Source organism: Panthera uncia, assembly GCF_023721935.1.
Source record: "Panthera uncia isolate 11264 chromosome B3 unlocalized genomic scaffold, Puncia_PCG_1.0 HiC_scaffold_1, whole genome shotgun sequence".
Classification (NCBI taxonomy): Eukaryota; Metazoa; Chordata; class Mammalia; order Carnivora; family Felidae; genus Panthera; species Panthera uncia.
This window is the reverse complement of record NW_026057582.1, coordinates 74120000-74138395: the sequence shown is the minus strand read 5'-3', so window position 1 is coordinate 74138395 and position 18396 is coordinate 74120000. Positions and strand designations below refer to the sequence as shown.

Genomic DNA, 18396 nt, shown 5'->3' with positions numbered 1-18396 from the left:
GAGCCCTGAGTCAGGCTCCATGCTGATGGAATAGAGCCTGCTTGGGATTCTCTCTCCCTCTCTCTCTCTCTCTGCCCCTTCCCCACTCACACACACTATCTCTCAAAATAAATAAATAAAAACTTTTAGAAAATTACTAAAAAAGGAAGCAGATAAACAAAAACCATACTGAGGAGAATAATCATTCAATTGCATTTGGCCATAAGAAGGCATAGAATAAAGACATTAAAACTGTTATTATAAGGGCGGCTGGGTGGCTCAGTTAGTTAAGCATCTGAGTCTTGATTTCGGCTCAGGTCATGACCTGATGGTTCACAGGTTTGAGCCCCTGTGTTGGGCTCTGTGCTGACAGCTCAGAGCCTGGAGTCTGCTTTGGATTCTGTGTCTCCCACTCTTTTTGCCCCTCCCCTCCTCATGCTCTGTCTCTCAAAAAATAAATAAACATTAAAAAAATTTTTTTAATTATTATTATAACTGGATTTCTTATGTGCAAAAAATTAAGTAGATTCATAGACAATAGAAAAAAACAAATCAAACTTTGAAACTTTTAAAGATAAAAACTAAAATATGTGAGATGAAAAGTACACTGGATGAGATTAATGGCAGATTAGATATTGCAGAACAAAGATTAGTGAATCTGAAGGTTATAGAAATGATCCAAATGAAACATCAAACAAGAAAACAAAGAGTGAAAAGAGCATCAGCAAGCTGTAGAATGAATTCAAGTGACTTCAGATGGGTAATTAGAGTCTTTGAAAAGGAGAAGCAGGGGGATAGAAAAAAAAATTAGAAGCAGTAATAGCCAAACACTTTCAAAAGTTGATGGAAAGTATAAATTCACAAATCAAAAAAAGCTCAATGAACTCCAAGCACAAAACATGAAGAAAACTATACCAAGGCACATCGTAACCAAACTGGGAAGAAAACAACCCTGACCTAGTCATGAAAAGAAAACCTTAGAAGCAGCCTCAGAAAAATGGTATGCTAGGATTGGAGAAGCAAAGAGAGGGGTGATGTTAGATTTCTTTTCTGAAATAATGTAAGTAAGAAGAGAGCAGGAAAATATTAAAGTACTCAAAGTAAGAAAGTTGTCAAGGTAGAAATTCTATACCTGGTAAAAATATCTTTAAAAAACGAAGGCAAAATAAAAGCATTCTTAGATTGCAGAGCTTACAAAAAGTCATCACCAGCAAACAGGGAAGGTAAACTGGCAAAGAGAAAATTATACCAATTGGAAATGTGAATCTCCACAAAGGAATGAAAAACATTGTAAATGGTAATTAATTAAATGGGCAAATACATATGATTTTTTTGTTATTATTTTTTAATATTTATTTATTTTTGAATGAAGAACATTATAAATGGTATTTAATTAAATGGGAAAATACATATGATTTTTTTGTTATTATTTTTTAATGTTTATTTATTTTTGAGAGAGAGAGAGAAAGTGTGAGTGGGGGGAAGAACAGAGAGAGAAGGAGACACAGAATTCGAAAGCAGGCTCCAGGCTCTGAGCTGTTAGCACAGAGCCCGACGTGGGGTTTGAACTCACGAACTATGAGGTCATGACCTGAGCCTAAGTCAGACGCTCAACCGACTAAGCCACCCAGGTGCCCTGCTTTTTTTTTTTAATTTAAATTTATTTAAAATAAAACAGACTAACCAAAACTAGTAGCAATGTATAATGGGATTTATACCGTATTGCAAAGTAAAATGCATGAAAATAGCATAGAATCTGAGAGGAATCCAAGTATACTAGCATAAGGTTTTTATACTGAGTGAAGTAGTACAGTATCAGTTGAAAGTAAGCTATAATTTATAGATATATACTGTATATCCTAATGCAACCACTGAATTAAAACAAAGAGCTGTAGTTAAAAAGTCAACAAAGGAGATAAAAGTGGAATAAAAAAAATTCATAAATCAAGTGAAGGCCCCAAAATCAGAAAAAGGGAGGAAAAAATGGAAGGGACAAATAGAACAAATAGCAGGAGTTAGACTCCAACTAACTGTATCAATAATCTCATTAAATGTAAATGGTCTTAGCATACCAATTAAAAGCTAATGATAGACTGGGATTTTAAAAAACAAAACAAGGGGCGCCTGGGTGGCGCAGTCGGTTAAGCGTCCGACTTCAGCCAGGTCACGATCTCGCAGTCCGTGAGTTCGAGCCCCGCGTCAGGCTCTGGGCTGATGGCTCGGAGCCTGGAGCCTGTTTCCGATTCTGTGTCTCCCTCTCTCTCTGCCCCTCCCCCGTTCATGCTCTGTCTCTCTCTGTCCCAAAAATAAATAAAAAACGTTGAAAAAAAAAATTAAAAAAATAAATAAATAAAAAACAAAACAAGATTCAGTATATACTGCCTACAAGAAATACACTTTATATGAAGACACATAAAGAAGGTAACAATAAAGGATGTAGAAACATATACCATGCTAGTGTTCATCAAAAGAAAGCTGGAGTGCTATAGTAATATCAGATAAAGCAGATTTCAAAACAAAGAATATTACCAAAGCTAATGAGGGTCATTTCCAAATATGAGGTTCGATTAATCAACAGGACGTAACAATCCTAAATTTTTATGCCCCTAAAAATTGGGCTTCAAATTACAAGATGCAAATACAGAAAGAACTATAAGGAGAAGTGAAATCCATATATTACAGTTTGAGCTTCCATATCCATTTCTCAATAGCTGATAGGTCAAGTAGGCAGGAAATCAGCAAGAATATTGAGGACTTGAACCAAATTAACAACAAATTTATCCCCAGTTACATTTATAGAACATTCCATACAACAAAAGCAAATACATATTTTTTCAAGCTCCTGCAGAACACTTACCAGGATACACCAAATTTTCTGCCGTGAAACAAGTCTTAATAACCTCAAAAGGATCCAAGTTAAACAAAATATATTCTCTGACATTGGAATGAAATTATAAATGAGTAAGAGAAAGACCTCTCAAAAATCTCAAAATATATAGAAACTAAACAAACCAATTCTAAATAATCCATGGGACAAACATAAAATCAAAATGGAAATTAGAAAATATTTTGATCTGACTACTGTTGAAAAGAATCACATAGCATAGCAAAATTTGTGGGATGCTGTTAAAGCAGTATTGAAGAGAAAACTGATAAACATTACACATCCATACTAGATGCAATGCATATATATATGCATTATAATATATATGAATGCACATATATGCATTATAATATATATATGAATGCACATATATATCCATTATAATATATATGAATGCACATATATGTGTATTATAATATATATGCATTGTAATATATATGAATCCATATATATATGCATTGTATACAAATGCACACATATATGCATTATAATATATATACAACTGTACATATATATGCATTATAATATATATATGAATGCATATGTATTTGCATCATACACACACACACACACACACACACACACACACACATATAAAAAGGACTTGTATCCAGAATATGCAACAATGAAAATGCAAATAATCCAATAAAAAAATAGGAAAATGTTTTAACAGGCACTTCAGAAAAGAAGATATATGGATGGCAAACAAATAAGCACATGAAAAAGTTGTTCAATATCCTTAGTGTTCAAGGAAATGCTACTTAAAACCACAATGAGATACCACCAGACACCTACTAGAATGGTTACAATGAAAATGACTGACTTTACCAAGTGTCAGTAAGAATGTCGGTGAACTGGATTTCTCCTAATAGTGCTGGTGACAATATAAAATGATACAAACAAATTTGGAAACAGCTCAGTAGGTTTTTAGAAAGGTAAATACACATCCACCGTTTGACCCAGCCATTCCCCTAGTAGGTTTTACTCCAGAGAAAAAGAAACGTATGGTCACACAAAGACTTTTACATGAACGTTCACAGCAGCTTTATTTGCAATCACCAAAAACTAGAACCAACTCAAATTTCTACCATTAGGTAAATGGATAAATGAATTGTAGTGTATCCATTTAATGAAATGCCACCCAGCAAGAAAAAGGAATGAGCTATTGATACACACAACAGCATAGATGAATCTCAAAATAATTAAATTGAGTTAAAGAAGCCAAACAAAAGATAGTACATAGTGTATGATTCCATTTCTATAAAACTCTAGAAAATGGAAATTAATCTGTAGTGAAAAGAAAGCAGATCAGTGGTTGCTTGGGGATTGGGGGTAGGGAAGGTGAGAAGAAGGAATAACTAAAGGGCATGAAATTTGGTAAATGTTGGATATGATTTAATGGGCATAGACATATGTCAAAACTTACGAAATTAGACAATTCAAATAAATATGTGCAGTTTATCATATGTCAATTACATCTCAATAAAACTGTGTTAAAAAGTTAAAATGTGGGGCACCCGGGTGGCTCAGTCGGTTAAGCATCCGACTTTGGCCGTGTCATGATCTCCCGGTTTGTGGGTTTGGCCCTGCGGTGGGCTCTGTGCTAACAGCTCAGAGCCTGGAGCCTGCTTCAGATTCTGTGTCTCCCTGTCTCTCTGCCCCTCCCCTTCTCACGCTCTCTCTCTCTCTCTCTCTCTCTCTCTCTCAAAAATAAAATAAACATTAAAAAATTTAAAAAAACAAAAAGTTAAAATGTGAAGGAATATAACAAGCCTTAGTGGCGATTGGCTTACACTTGCCACACCCTTAGAATTCCGTCGCCAGGGAGAAAAAAAACAAAGTCTTGGGCAGACGCTGCGGTGTTGGAACAAGGATCACCGCATGAAGATGAGAACTATAGTCTGAGGAATCTGGGGACTGATGAAAGAAAAAGATACAACCACAGTGTGGCAGTAGCACACAAGCTTTATGTGGGTGCCGCTGGGCAAGTGGATGTGTGGGTGAGGTCCCACTCAGCAGGAGACCACCCAGAGACCACCATCATCATGTGGTGGTGGTGAGGCACCATCCTTAAGGCCAGGGCGGGGAGATGGGGTGGGGGTGGGGGACCAAGAAAACTCCCAGGGGAGAGGGAATTAAGAGGGGGGCTTATGTGTCTAAAAGATGGCGCTCAGCAGAATGAAGGGGAGTCTTTGAGTCAGAGAGCTCCAAAGGGCAGCAGCAGCTTGTGGGTTGTTGTTGTTGTTGCTGCTGTTGTTTTATAGCTAGAGGGCTTATTTTACCCTGTGGCTTGCAGATGTTGGGTGTAGTTTTATGGGTATGCAAAGCATACATGCTCTAAAAGGCAAAAAATATGCTTACCAAGGTGACATTTAAGACAACCAGATGGGTAAAAATTTGAATTTGACCCTGGTGACCTTTTAAGCCTATGAATCCCACTTGCTATAAAGAAGTAAACATAGGGCCTATATACAGTGACTATGTTTGGTTCATTTATATAATAAGAATCCTCCTGAGAGTGCACAAGAAAAAAAAAATCCACACGCCACCTCTGAACTTAGAATCCAGCCAACTCACATCTCCTCATTTGGGGGCTGTATGAATACTGGGTCACTACTTTCTTCTAGTTGCAGGAAATACACCATCCCCAAAGATAATTCTCCTTTCTATCCACTTTCAAGGAAATGTACTCTCTTCTTTCACTCTTGGCCATACTTTCTTCAGGGGCCCTAACACTCAAATTAATCTCTGGGAGACTAGCACACTCTTCATTACTATTCACTGCTGTTACCTGGCCTGAAATACAAAAGATGTTAATAACCCACGAGGTTTATTTACAAAAACTTGCCTTTTTTGGTAATGGAAAAGAGAAAAGTGATTATATTGGTTTTGTCTCATAGAGAAGGACCAAAAAAAAAAAAAAGTAAACAAATAAGTGTCTTAATAAATTATCCTGCCATGTCTGTAATATATAAAGAAAATTACTTCCTATTTGTTTAAAAGAAAAAAAGCAGCCACCCAACAGAAAATAAGTAGAGTGTTTGTAAATGGCCAGATGTCATCTGAAAAGAATCCCAACTTGAGTAGACATGAACAGATTTATATTTTTAGCAGAAAATTGTGTTTGCACACTAGAGAACGGCTAGGCAGGCACAAGGGGGTGCCAGAAGAAATCAGATAGGCAATTATTGGGAATATCTTAAACAAAAACTAGGCAGAACAGGGGCGCCTGCGTGGCTCAGTCGGTTAAGCACCCAACTCTCGATATTGGCTCAGGTCGTGATCTCATAGTCGTGAGATCAAGCCCTGTTGTCAGCACAGAGCCTGCTTGGGATTCTCTCTCTCCCTCTCTCTCTACCCCTCCTCTGCATGCACACATGCTCTCTCTCTCAAAATAAGTAAAGAAAATCTAAAAAATATTGGGAAGAACAAAATGGAGGTAAATGATAGATTTAAGTTATTTAGGACATAAAAATCACAGGACTTGCTGTTAGGATGGAAGGAGATCAGGAAAATGTGTCAACAATAAATTCCTTGGCTTTTTCCTTAGCAGTTTTATTGAAGTATAGTTCACATAACATAAAAGTCACTCCTTTAAAATGCACGATTCTGTGATTTTTAGTAAACTTAGAGGTGTGCCATTGTCTCATAATCCACTTTCAGGACATTCCCATCACCCTCAAAAGATCCCTCGTGTGCACCTCCATCACTCCCCATTCTCCCGCCAGTCCTAGACAACTATTCATCTATTTTGTGTCTTTACTTGTGATGGTTTGGCTTCATGATTTTTTTGACTTTGTGATGATGTGAAAGCAATACATATTCAGTAGAAACTACTTTGAATTTTGAATTTGGACCTTTTCCTGGGCTGCCTAGCGATATGCGATACACTCTTGTGATGCTAGGCATTCTGTACCCACCCAAGCATTCTGTTTTCACTTTCAGTACTCAATAAATTCATGAGATATTTCACTATTCAATAAATTTCATGAGATATTCAACATTTTCTTATAAAATAGGCTTTGTGTTAGATGACTTTCCCAACTGCAAGCTCATGTAAGTGCTCTGCAATTGTCCTGCTTCAGTCAAATTGCCTTCGTCTGATGTAGTCAAATCTCTGCAGGCTCCTCTTACAGGGGCACTTATAACTGTACTCAGGAGCAACCCAGATAATCCACATCTCAAGATCCTTAACTTAATCACATCTGCAAAGTCTCTTTTGCTATATAAAGTAACACTCACCAGTTCTAGGGATTAGGACCTGGACATCTTTGGGAACCATTATTCAGGAACCACAATCTTGTAGGTAAAAAACATATAAATTATTTATTCTAATACTCCTCTGTCTATAACAATCTTTCCACCTACTTGTACTTATGTGTTACTTCCCATTCCTAGTACCTTTTTCTTCCTCCTATTCAAATGTTAGCTATTTGAATGGATCATCCATCAAGTTCAAAATTTTAGTTCTTTTACAGGTCCCTGCACTAATCACCCTAGACAAAAGAGATATGTCTCCCTCTTAAGATATTATTCTACTGTCCTGTATTCAATACCTTGTGCAGTAAGGGTACATTTATTTATGCTTTTTCCCCCACAACAGCTGGTATGGACAGCCTTACATATGGAAATTTCTCAACTGCTTGCCTATAAATATCTTCTCATTAACTGCTCTAATTACTCTGCCCCCGTAATGGACCACGTCACTGTAATCTCATTACATTTCTCTCACCTAGGTCCAAATGCCTATTCAACCAGTCTGGGCCTACATAGACATGCCTTTCAACTTTTATAGCTTATGGACAGGTGACTGCCTGACATGAGAAATAAAACTACAAAAAAAAATTATGGACAGATTTTTGAAGTGTGATAAAAACAAATTTACATCAATATAATTTGCCACACACTGAGCGATGTTCACAACCATGACCATATTGTCTGGCAGTTAGGCACAAAAATATGTAGTTTATTAAAATGATTACAATGAGTTTTATAAATATAGCTGAGAAATTCCAGTGTTTTCTAAAGGAAGACAAAGGGGAATTTAGTAGACTGGGAGGTTGCTAGAAGACTAGCTGAGGCACCCACTAAAAAGGCTCAATGTGTACCCAGGGTGAGTTCATCAATTCACACTGTTCTTGTCCTTTTCCACCTGGGCAACTCAGAGCCATGTGTTCCATGAGCCCCAGATTCACAGGAGCTGGAACCATGACAGATTGAATAGTGGTCTAAGTCTTATGGGTGACTTGATTCCAGAACCCTTGTCACTCTACACCTGACAGGTGAGTATGAATGCAGGACACACAGAGAACACATAAAGTCAAGTGGGGCAAAGCCTAAAAGGAAACTAGAAAGCAAGAGGCCACGACAAGGTGCGAAAAGGAGATGTGTGTTGCAGGTACAGTCTGGGCAAGAGAAGAGAATACGGATGTAGGATGAGGAAGGGATGGTTGGGGGGGTGGGGTGAGTGTCAGAAGGGGAAAAGTAAAGGTAGGTCACTCTTTGTGTGGGCATCTCCCAAGAGAACAGCCTCCCAACCTTGCTCTCATGCTCCTACCCCTGCTGATTCTTCCTCTGACAGGCCCTGCTTCCTGAGGCCATGAGAGCTCTCAGAAGGCGTGCTTAATGGGATGGGGTCTGAAAGCTCAGCCCATGTTCCTGGAAAGAACATGGAGTTCTCAGGACAGCCTGAGCTGGGGAGAGCAAGGAAAGTGAACCAAGCAGCATAGCCTGGAGCTTTCATGCCTGGGGCTCTGCCCTGTTCTTTGACCATCTGTAGGACAAGCCCCAGGGCCCACTCAGGCACCTGGGGAGATCCCCAACTCAAAGTCCTAAGGGACAGAATTAACTGAGTTGAGTCTCTTACCTAAAGGATGTATAAGAGGAAAGAGGATTGTCATCAGTGAACTAAAGAAACCAAATGTGCAGAGAGTCTGAAAACTAGAATAGGGCTTAGTTCTATCTGTTCTCCAGAGAGATGGCAAATGTACTAATTTGTTTTCCCAGGAGGAGTGCCCGAGAATTGTCCCTTTTCCTGTACCTATGCCACCACTATGTTATTATTTTAAGTTATTTCTGTTGATTGGGCAGGTAAACAATGATATCACACTGCTTTTATCTATATTACCTTTAGAAGAAAGGGGAAAAAAGATCTCCAAATGTTTAATGACTATTTATTTCTTTTGTTAATTTTCTGTGTCCCTGGTTTATTTTTCTTCAGGTATGTTCATCTTTAACTTATTAAATAGACAGAACTCTTCACATATTCAAGACAGAAACCCTTTCTCAGCAATAGTAAATGCTTTTCTTCAGTTGTGTGTTTAACACCGTGCCCTGATCTAATCATAATGAAAATAATAATGGCAGATACCATTTAATTATTGGAGCACCTGGGTGGCTCAGTCAGTTAAGCTTCCAACTTCGGCTCAGGTCATGATCTCTTGGTTCATGAGTTTGAGCCCCATGCCAAGCTCTGTGATGACAGCTCAGATCCTGGAGCCAGCTTCCGATTCTGTGTCTCACTCTCTCTACCCCATCCCTGCTTGTGCTCACTCTCTCTCTCAAAAATAAATAAATAAACATTAAAAACCTGATTTATGATCAGGAGACTATAGATGCTGGCGAGGATGTGGAGAAACGGGAATCCTCTTGCACTGTTGGTGGGGAATGCAAATTGGTGCAGCCACTCTGGAAAACAGTGTGGAGGTTCCTCAGAAAATTAAAAATAGACCTACCCTATGACCCAGCAATAGCACTGCTAGGAATTTATCCAAGGGATACAGGAGTACTGATGCATAGGGGCACCTGTACCCCAATGTTTATAGCAGCACTCTCAACAATAGCCAAATTATGGAAAGAGCCTAAATGTCCATCAACTGATGAATGGATAAAGAAATTGTGGTTTATAGACACAATGGAGTACTACATGGCAATGAGAAAGAACGAAATATGGCCCTTTGTAGCAACGTGGATGGAACTGGAGAGTGTGATGCTAAGTGAAATAAGCCATACAGAGAAAGACAGATACCATATGTTTTCACTCTTATGTGGATCCTGAGAAACTTAACAGAAACCCATGGGGGAGGGGAAGAAAAAAAAAAAAAAAGAGGTTAGAGTGGGAGAGAGCCAAAGCATAAGAGACTCTTAAAAATTGAGAACAAACTGAGGGTTGATGGGGGGTGGGAGGGAGGGGAGGGTGGGGGATGGGTATTGAGGAGGGCACCTTTTGGGATGAGCACTGGGTGTTGTATGGAAACCAATTTGACAATAAATTTCATATATTGAAAAAAAATAAATAAAAACTAAAAAAAAAAAAAAAACCTGATTTATGGAATCAGACCATCCTTGTTTGTTCCTGGGGGACCACTTATTATGTGTGTGACTTTGTATGTTTCCTGAAGTCTTTATGCTTCAGTTTCTTCATCATTGAAGCAGGGATAATAATAATCTACCTCATGGAGGTTGCTCTGAGAATAAAGAAACTATATGTACATTTTAGACAAGCGCCTGGCACATTATAAGATCTCAGTTGGTAATTAAATATTGCTATTACCTATTAACCATCCCTGTGGTAATTATCATATGTGATCTTGAAAAGTTTAACATATTAATAAACATGAAGGTCTGCCAGTTCTCTAGCAGAGAACTCTAGTTGCCGGAGTAAAAAGGATGCATTCCATGTGTGTGACGCCTCTTCTAACATCTCAGCCACTCTCGTGTTTTTGGAAACATGAGTCCCTCTTGCAGTGTGTTCACTTCCAGGGAGTTTGAAGACAACAATGCCACCTTGCTAGTTTGGGACACTGCGAACGAAGTTCAGAGTCAGTCGGAGTTAAACTGACTTGTTTTGCCCCAGTGCTGTCTGCAAAATCTCTGAACACAAACACAGCAACCTTTTTTCCCCTCACTGGGACTAGAATTAGAATGTTCTATAACTAGAAGGAAAGATTTTAGGCCATCTAATCTAGTGGTGTTCAAACTTCAAACCACATCAGCAAACCTAACGCTTGTAAAAGTCTTGTATGCTGTAGTCGTATCCCAGAACTATAGAACCCAAATCTCCTGGACCAGGGCCCAGGGATTCGTATTTGATAACAGCTCCTACAGCTAGTAAATTTGTTAGGGTAAGGCTAGGCTAATGGAACAAAATATGGTGAATTTAAAAATATACATATTGGGGCACCTGGGTGGCTCAGTCAGTCAGTTAAGCATCTGACTCTTGATTTCAGCTCAGGTCATGATCTCACAGTTCGTGAGTTCGAGCCCTGCGTCAGGCTCTGCCCTAACAGTGGTGAGCCTGCTTGGGATTCTCTCTCTTTCCCTCTCTCTCTCTCTCTAAACTAAATAAATAAAAATGTAAAAAATGTATATACATATGTATTTCTCTCTCATATAATTAAGCAGTCCAGATTGGTGAGATATCTCTGCTTCACACAGTTATTCAGGTACATGCCTTCCTTCCCTTTTGGTGTTCAGCTCATTCCTAGAACATTCCTAGAACACTATTATCATCTAAGGGATGAAAGGTGAGTCACAGCCATGTCCATTTTGGGGATCTGGCAGTTGGGAAGAAAAAAAAAAAGCACAGAGGAGGCCAGTTCCATGTTACAAAACCTGGATGTAGAAGTGGCACACATCACTCCTGCTCAGAGATCCTGGGAAAAGAAGTCTGGCTGGGCAGCTCTATGCCTCACTGTACCTCTTTGGCTTGAGGCCGAGCGGGTAGTTTGGGGCAGGCAACCAGAGAACACCACCACACTGATCTTGATGGCTATCCAAGTCAGAGAGCCCTGAGATCTAATCCAGCCTCCTCATCATGTAGATAAGGACATTGATGTGAAGTGACTTGGGGGTGGGGGAGCATGATGAAGCAGTAAAACATATGAGGACTTATCTGTGGTGTCACAAAGGCTCCCCTTACTTCAGCATCACCCTGGGCCTTGGGAGCCAGGACTTGTTTCGCTTCAGAATTGTTGATTAAAGGGAATTTAGTGCCCTTCATGTTGGGAAAGCAGAGGGAATGGCTAAAGGCAAGATGGGTATTACTTTTGTGCTACATACCCCCCTTAGTATCCCTTTCTCAAAACTCTCTATCATTACATTCCCAGCTTCCTTTCTCTATCCAACTCTCCCTTCTGTGGCCCTTGGGATTGGATCTGTCTCCTTTATTCCCTCATTTCATTCCCTCTGATGTCTCTCTGTAGCTGCAGAGAAATGACACAAATCTACCCTCGGTTATCTTTCTAGGAAGTCCAAGAGACACTTGTTTGGCCCTTTGTAGCCAGGTGGGCTTGTGCAGTTGAAGGGGCTGAGGTGACAGAATGAGACCATGAAGAGGAAGCCTATCAGGACCAGCCCACCAATGGAGTGAAGACAAGGAGGTGAGTTCTGGGGACTATGAAGACAGCAGCCTTAAAGCAACAGAAGATGGACAGTGCTGGGGTCAGGCTAGGTGAGATGAGAATGGGGCATTAGTAGCCTTGGAAGCCAGGCTGAGAAATTTAGGTGTAAAGCTACAAGAAAAATGAAAGGAAAAAAAAAAAAAAAAAAAAAAAAAGCTCTCTGTGGTTTGGGAACAGAGAAGGGACATTACAAAGACTCAATGTTTTAAAATGTGAAATCCCTTGCCTATCATTATCATGAGGGACCTCAGGCTGCACATTATGTCAAAGGGGTGACAGGCTTTGAGGGTGGGAAATGCCAGTAGTTAGGAGTCTCAACTCTCGATGACATCTCCACATTTGACATCTTTCAGACTTCACAGTATGATGATTAGATACGCCCTGGGAGCTCCCGATTCCTTCAGAGAAGTGGAAAGATTTGCTCTTAAGACTCTTGAGAGGATGGTCCTGGCCTAGAAAGAGGTATCTACTATGGTTCTTTGCTCTTCTCTTCTGGTGAAGGAAGAAGTCTGTACTAAATTCTGAACGAGGCTGGATTTGCGTTTTCTTTGCATATTACCAAAAAACTTTGCCAGAGCTTGAATAGTTATTGTCTCTGGGGCTGACATGCCCATCACCCAGAGCTTGACTCTACAGTAGGACTGTACTGTAAGGAAGAAGTGACTCAAATGGAACTAAGTTGGAACCAAGAAGAGACCCGATGGACCACTCTGCTCTGGAGAACCTGTCCCACGTGTGATGAGTGGCTGGTAGCACCATCCTTGCCACATAAAACTATCCCCAGAATGGACCCCAGGGAGCATACCTCTCCTCCAGGGCTCCAGGTTCTCCTCCTATGGAGAAGAAAACTCTGGGTCCCAGGCATTTCCCTCTATCACCTTCTCCTCTGGCTGCCAAGAGAAAATTGAGTGCTAACTACACACCTATTTGGCCAAGCTCATAGTGACTATTTAAGCAGGCACCATACTGACAAGGAAAACCCAGCTGAAAGATATAAAACTATCTGCCCTAATGCTGCATATTGGTTGATTGTCAGAGTCTTGCAGTTTTAATAAAATGAGAATCCTGCACATGATGTGAAAAGCATTAGGAAAATTGATATATTAAGAGTGCTGTACAGTAAGAAAAGTGTTACAGTGATGTAAAATTTGCTATACATGTATTTATTTAAAATCAGGACATTAAAAAGTGGTCTCAGGATGGAGGGAACAGGAACACAAAAGCACCCACTAAGGAACAAGATAATTGCCCATACTTTGTGTAGAGTGTTGAACCCTAAAACTTACAAATAAACAATTGGTAGTGAAAAAAAAACCAATACAACATCAGAAACAAGATCGAAGACTAACCCTGCCTAGTACTTGGCAGAGATGTCCTGTTTCCCATCTTTCTACCTGCTCTATTTCTCCATGGCTTGCATCCCTCTCCCACAGTCCCAGGGAATCAAGACCATGCTGAGTAAAAATTGCAATAAGAGCTTTATCATTCCATCTGTAGCAACTTGTGACATAGATAGGGACAAGGATGGAGGAATGGAGCTTGCATAGGGCCGGAGCTGTTGACCGAGGGCAACAGCTAAGCCAAAAAGCATCTTTTTCTTCTGGCATCTTTTGGAGGACAGGCAGCACCTGGTTGCATGGGTGGGTGCTCACATTTGTGAGCATGGATGCACACACTTATTTGAAAAACGGAGATAATAATATCCCCTATGCTCATTCATTATTTCTCTGAATAGTCTCAGAGGCAGTACAATTAACTTTCAATTATCAGTATTTGTTTTGGGCCTTTTCTCTTAATTTTGTCAGGTTGGATGGACTCTGCCTCTTGGATTAATAGCTGAGCTAGGATAGAATTTGGTCTGGTTCCAAGAAAGTGTGTGTGTGTGTGTGTGTGTGTGTGTGTGTGTGTGTGAGAGAGAGAGAGAGACAGAGAGACAGAGAGAGACAGAGACAGAGACAGAGACAGAGAAGTGGGGCAGAGAGAGAGGGAGAGAAAGAATCTGTACTCCAGGATCAGTTATAAATTTTAATTGAATTCACAATTTTGCATTTTTCATTCCTCCAGTTAGTATAGATAACCAAGAGTTTGCTATATTGCTGAAATGGTAGATACGGATAATAGAAGGAAATAAACAATAATGAGAATAAGGATGTCTTTCTTTTTTTTTTTTTTTTTTTAATATTTTTTTTTTTCAAATTTTTTTTTTTTTTTTTGGGACAGAGAGAGACAGAGCATGAACGGGGGAGGGGCAGAGAGAGAGGGAGACACAGAATCGGAAACAGGCTCCAGGCTCCGAGCCATCAGCCCAGAGCCTGACGCGGGGCTCGAACTCACGGACCGCGAGATCGTGACCTGGCTGAAGTCAGACGCTTAACCGACTGCGCCACCCAGGCGCCCCAAGGATGTCTTTCTTTAGAGAGACTCCGGTCTCAAAGCCCTGTGGGATTTACAACTTGGAGCCACTAACTAACCAGCTCATCAGAGAATGACCTGTCAGCATTGCCAATATTTTCTTTAATGAGGTATCACTGTGGTATTGGCACCTGGCGAACTGTTTGTCCATAGTAAGCTGGCACATAGTGGTCTCCAGACGTGGGCTCCTAGAGCAGTTGATGCCAAGATTCTGTCCACACTTGCAGCTGGAGGCCTTGGGGACCCCGTGCATCACTTCCATGGAGCCATGGATGAAGTTATTGCTCAACCTGCATGACCCATTAGCTTCGGAAACTTTTCTCCAGACCACCACGTCATTGCAATACTCTTTGTCGTTACCTGGGCTGTCTCCTCCGGGGAAGCTATAATGTAATCTTCTGAATGTCAATAATGAGGAAGACAAACTATCCTTGGACGTACTGGCACTAGTATTTTTATATAACAGAGTCAAGTTCATTAATACCTCACTAGTCCGTTTTTCTTGGTCCCTGTTTGCCACATCATAGTACATCTCTTCCCCCGAAAATTCTTCGTTAATTATCTCCATTATGCTTTCTGGAGCTCCTGCAAGAACCAAACCCAGGCCGAGGAGCAGCAGAAAGAAAGAATCCATCTCAGATCTGGGGTACTCTCTTCTGCAGTAAAAATAAAAAAGTAAAAGATGAAAATAAGGAGAATATTAATGAGATAGTTCTCTTTTCCTCAGGGCAGTTATTCCCAGGATTGACTCCTGCATGTAAGTTCAGGCTCCTTCTATGGAAGGATGATGGCATGAAAAGATACTCAGCTGTGGAATCTGAAGACCTAGCTCCAAATCCCCGCTTACCCGCTCATACGCAATTTACTTGAACTCCTTTAAGCTCAGTTTCCCCCATGCAGAAAAAACAAAGGGGGGGGGGAATGTGAGAATTGTACAAGATAGTATGTTTAAAGTGCCCCAAACGAAGTAGTTATTTCTCTCTCTTTTCTCTTTGTCTATAATCTCTTTGGGAGGGACTGTCATCTACATAGTGGTCACAGTAATCTCACCCAACACATTCCTTACTACTTCTGAGTTTCCTACGGCCTCAAAACATGTTATTTCCCCCATCTCTCATTTCTTTCCCCACCACTCGCAGTCATAGAATTTCTCTTTACCAGTTCCTCTGGCAAGTTGGTCCTGCAGAGAAAGAATCCAGCTGGTTACAGGGCTGAGAAGTGAAACTATTTGTTTCCTGGGAGTTTCTGTTATTGGTCTAGCTGAATGAGGAAGGAGGGGCAAGAAAGGGGTAGGTAGAATTGTATGGGGTAGAAGGAGGAGACAACGGGAACCAAGGATGCTCAGAGAATTTAATAAAGTGGGCATTTGGCAATGCCCAGTGGTGGTATCATTGTTTCTTCTTTGAAGAAATCATCCCTGTTTATATTTTAACCCACAGTGATTTGTTTTCAGCTTTTTTGAAACCCCACAGCATAGATTACATTGCACTTCATTTTATATGTTCTTTTTTTACTTTTCAAGTTAGATGATGTATGTAATTCTTTTCTCCCTCTTTTTAGGGTTGAAAATTCCTTGAACCTGGAACTTTGTTTCTGCTCCTTTTTATTTGGTACAGAATCAAACACTGAACTGTATATGTGCTAGTTTCTCAACATTTATTAACAACATAACATGTAGAAAATCCTCTACTTGAGCTCAATACTGGAAAATTCATCATGAGAATCTCAGAAAAAATGCTTATTCAGGATGATGATTCCTTCTCTTGCTCTAGAAAGAATTTTTTTCCCTCCCACCACTGAGAGATTCATCCCCTTATATCTCCTGCATTACCACTCTAACCTCCTGGCCACTGCTCCTGGCCCCTCCGATTCCTTCAATACACTGCTTTTCTAAAAATACCCCTTGCAATGACACTATTTCAAAAACCTTGAAATATTCCTCATTGCCTACTCAAGGCAATCTAATCCCCTGAGGCCATGTAGTCAAGGCGTTCTTGATCTAATCTCAACCAGCTTCTCAAGGTTTATCTCCCATTATTTTGGTACATGAACCAAATCAGCACTATCCACCCTTCTCCAAATGCACCCTATTCTGTGTCTCCATTTTTGGTCCTTTCTTGAGTGCCTACTCTTTTCCGCCTCTTAAAATCCTTCAAAGCCCAATTCAGATCACATTCTTTCTTTAACACATTTTTCACAACTTATGTCTACCAACTCTATTGTTCACTTCCCTAATCTTCTTATCACTCATTTCCTTTTTTATTATTATTGAAGTATAATTGACATGCAATGTTGTATTAGTTTCAGGTGTACAACATATTGATTCGATAATTCTATATAATCATTCCCTTCTTATACCACTCATTTGGCATTAACACACATGGACTGGTGGTTTTTATTATATGTAATTTAAAAATGTTCTGTGTGTGAGTTAGAGCAAAGACTCAGCACTAAGAATATATAAGCCTCAGTAACTGGGTTGATTATTGATAAATGATTAGGAATTAAGTGGATGTGTTTGTGTGTGTGGCTTAAACATAGACTTGCTGCAGATCGAAGGTAGAAGGGAAGAAGGATTTAGATTTTTTTTCTAAATATCCTCTACTGTCAACATCAATAATGAGGTGATAACAGGAAAACAGAAAGATACTGGGGAGAAAAATAAAAAGGAAGAGCAAGGCAGAGATTCTTGACTGAAATCATTTTTCTGAAACATCCATTTCAAGTGGATAGAATTCACAGCTACTTGGGTTTGATTGGGGCTTCTAGGTGCCCATTAAAAAAAAAAAAAAAAACCCTCCCAAACTACAAATGTCTAAAACATCACAATTCGTTTGAATTGGGTTTTGATCCCTATTGAATGAAAATATTCTGAGAATAGATTCCACTGGACAGTCTCAGTTACTAGCACCTTAATGAGAATGCATTTATCTGCAAAATTCTGTTTCTACTTAGAAGGAGGGGGATTATGGGAGGAAGGGAAGGAAAAATAGTGAGAAGGAAAAAAAAAAAAGGACAATATATCCTGGGGAGAGGGGCAGGAAAAGGAATCAGAATTCAGAATATAAAAACAGGGTCTGTATTTTTTTTTTAAAGCTTTTTTTTTTTTTAATTTTTTTATTTTTTTTATTTTTGGGACAGAGAGAGACAGAGCATGAACGGGGGAGGGGCAGAGAGAGAGGGAGACACAGAACCGGAAACAGGCTCCAGGCTCTGAGCCATCAGCCCAGAGCCCGACGCGGGGCTCGAACTCACAGACCGCGAGATCGTGACCTGGCTGAAGCTCGAACTCACAGACCACGAGATCGTGACCTGGCTGCTGAAGTCGGACGCTTAACCGACTGCGCCACCCAGGCGCCCCAAAAAACAGGGTCTTTAAAGACACATTTCAGTGACTTTAAAATTTTGCCCAAGAAATGATGCTGCTACTTAGACTCTAATAAGTCATCTGCCAGGGACCACCTGTTCCTACTCAGCATCCGAGGGCTCTGCTTCCTGGGTGACATCCAAACTTCCACGAAGACGACGGTGACAGTGGGATTCCCATGGAGAAATGGGTAATGAGTAAGCCTTGTCTACTTCCCAGGCTGCAAAGTGTCCTTCATTCACAAGTGTAGATGTCCTCCCTCCCTCAATCAAATCAATCAGTTAGAACTTGACGCTTGCAAAAGACAGAGTTAACAACTAGCACAGGTGTACCTCCTTTTTGGATCTGACCCT

General features: G+C 40.1%; 2 protein-coding genes and 1 long non-coding RNA gene across 8 annotated transcripts in view; 1 reads left to right on the top strand and 2 right to left on the bottom strand.

Annotated features, from left to right (window-relative positions):
- RNASE9 (ribonuclease A family member 9 (inactive)) overlaps positions 1–11722 on the bottom strand; it is a 93093-nt gene extending 81371 nt beyond the window's left edge. For 4 of the 6 annotated variants that reach the window (XR_007453766.1, XM_049613192.1, XM_049613190.1 and 1 more), the window contains exon 1: positions 11562–11722. The gene's annotated coding sequence lies outside the window, so the exon portion shown is untranslated. Of the gene's footprint in view, positions 1–7105; positions 7163–11561 lie in introns of all 6 variants that reach the window. The other 2 variants (XM_049613191.1, XM_049613194.1) reach the window with 1 other exon arrangement.
- Positions 11723–11751: 29 nt separating this feature from the next.
- LOC125909744 (uncharacterized) lies at positions 11752–13339 on the top strand. The gene is made up of 3 exons (XR_007453767.1): positions 11752–11901; positions 12110–12243; positions 12618–13339. It is a non-coding gene; the product is annotated as an uncharacterized LOC125909744 (long non-coding RNA).
- A 1329-nt stretch (positions 13340–14668) lies between these two features.
- Positions 14669–15322, bottom strand: RNASE11 (ribonuclease A family member 11 (inactive)). The gene has a single exon (XM_049613196.1). It carries the CDS (start codon positions 15308–15310, stop codon positions 14711–14713), a length of 600 nt encoding a protein of 199 aa, XP_049469153.1. The 5' UTR covers positions 15311–15322; the 3' UTR covers positions 14669–14710.
- Between the last annotated feature and the right edge of the window lie 3074 nt (positions 15323–18396).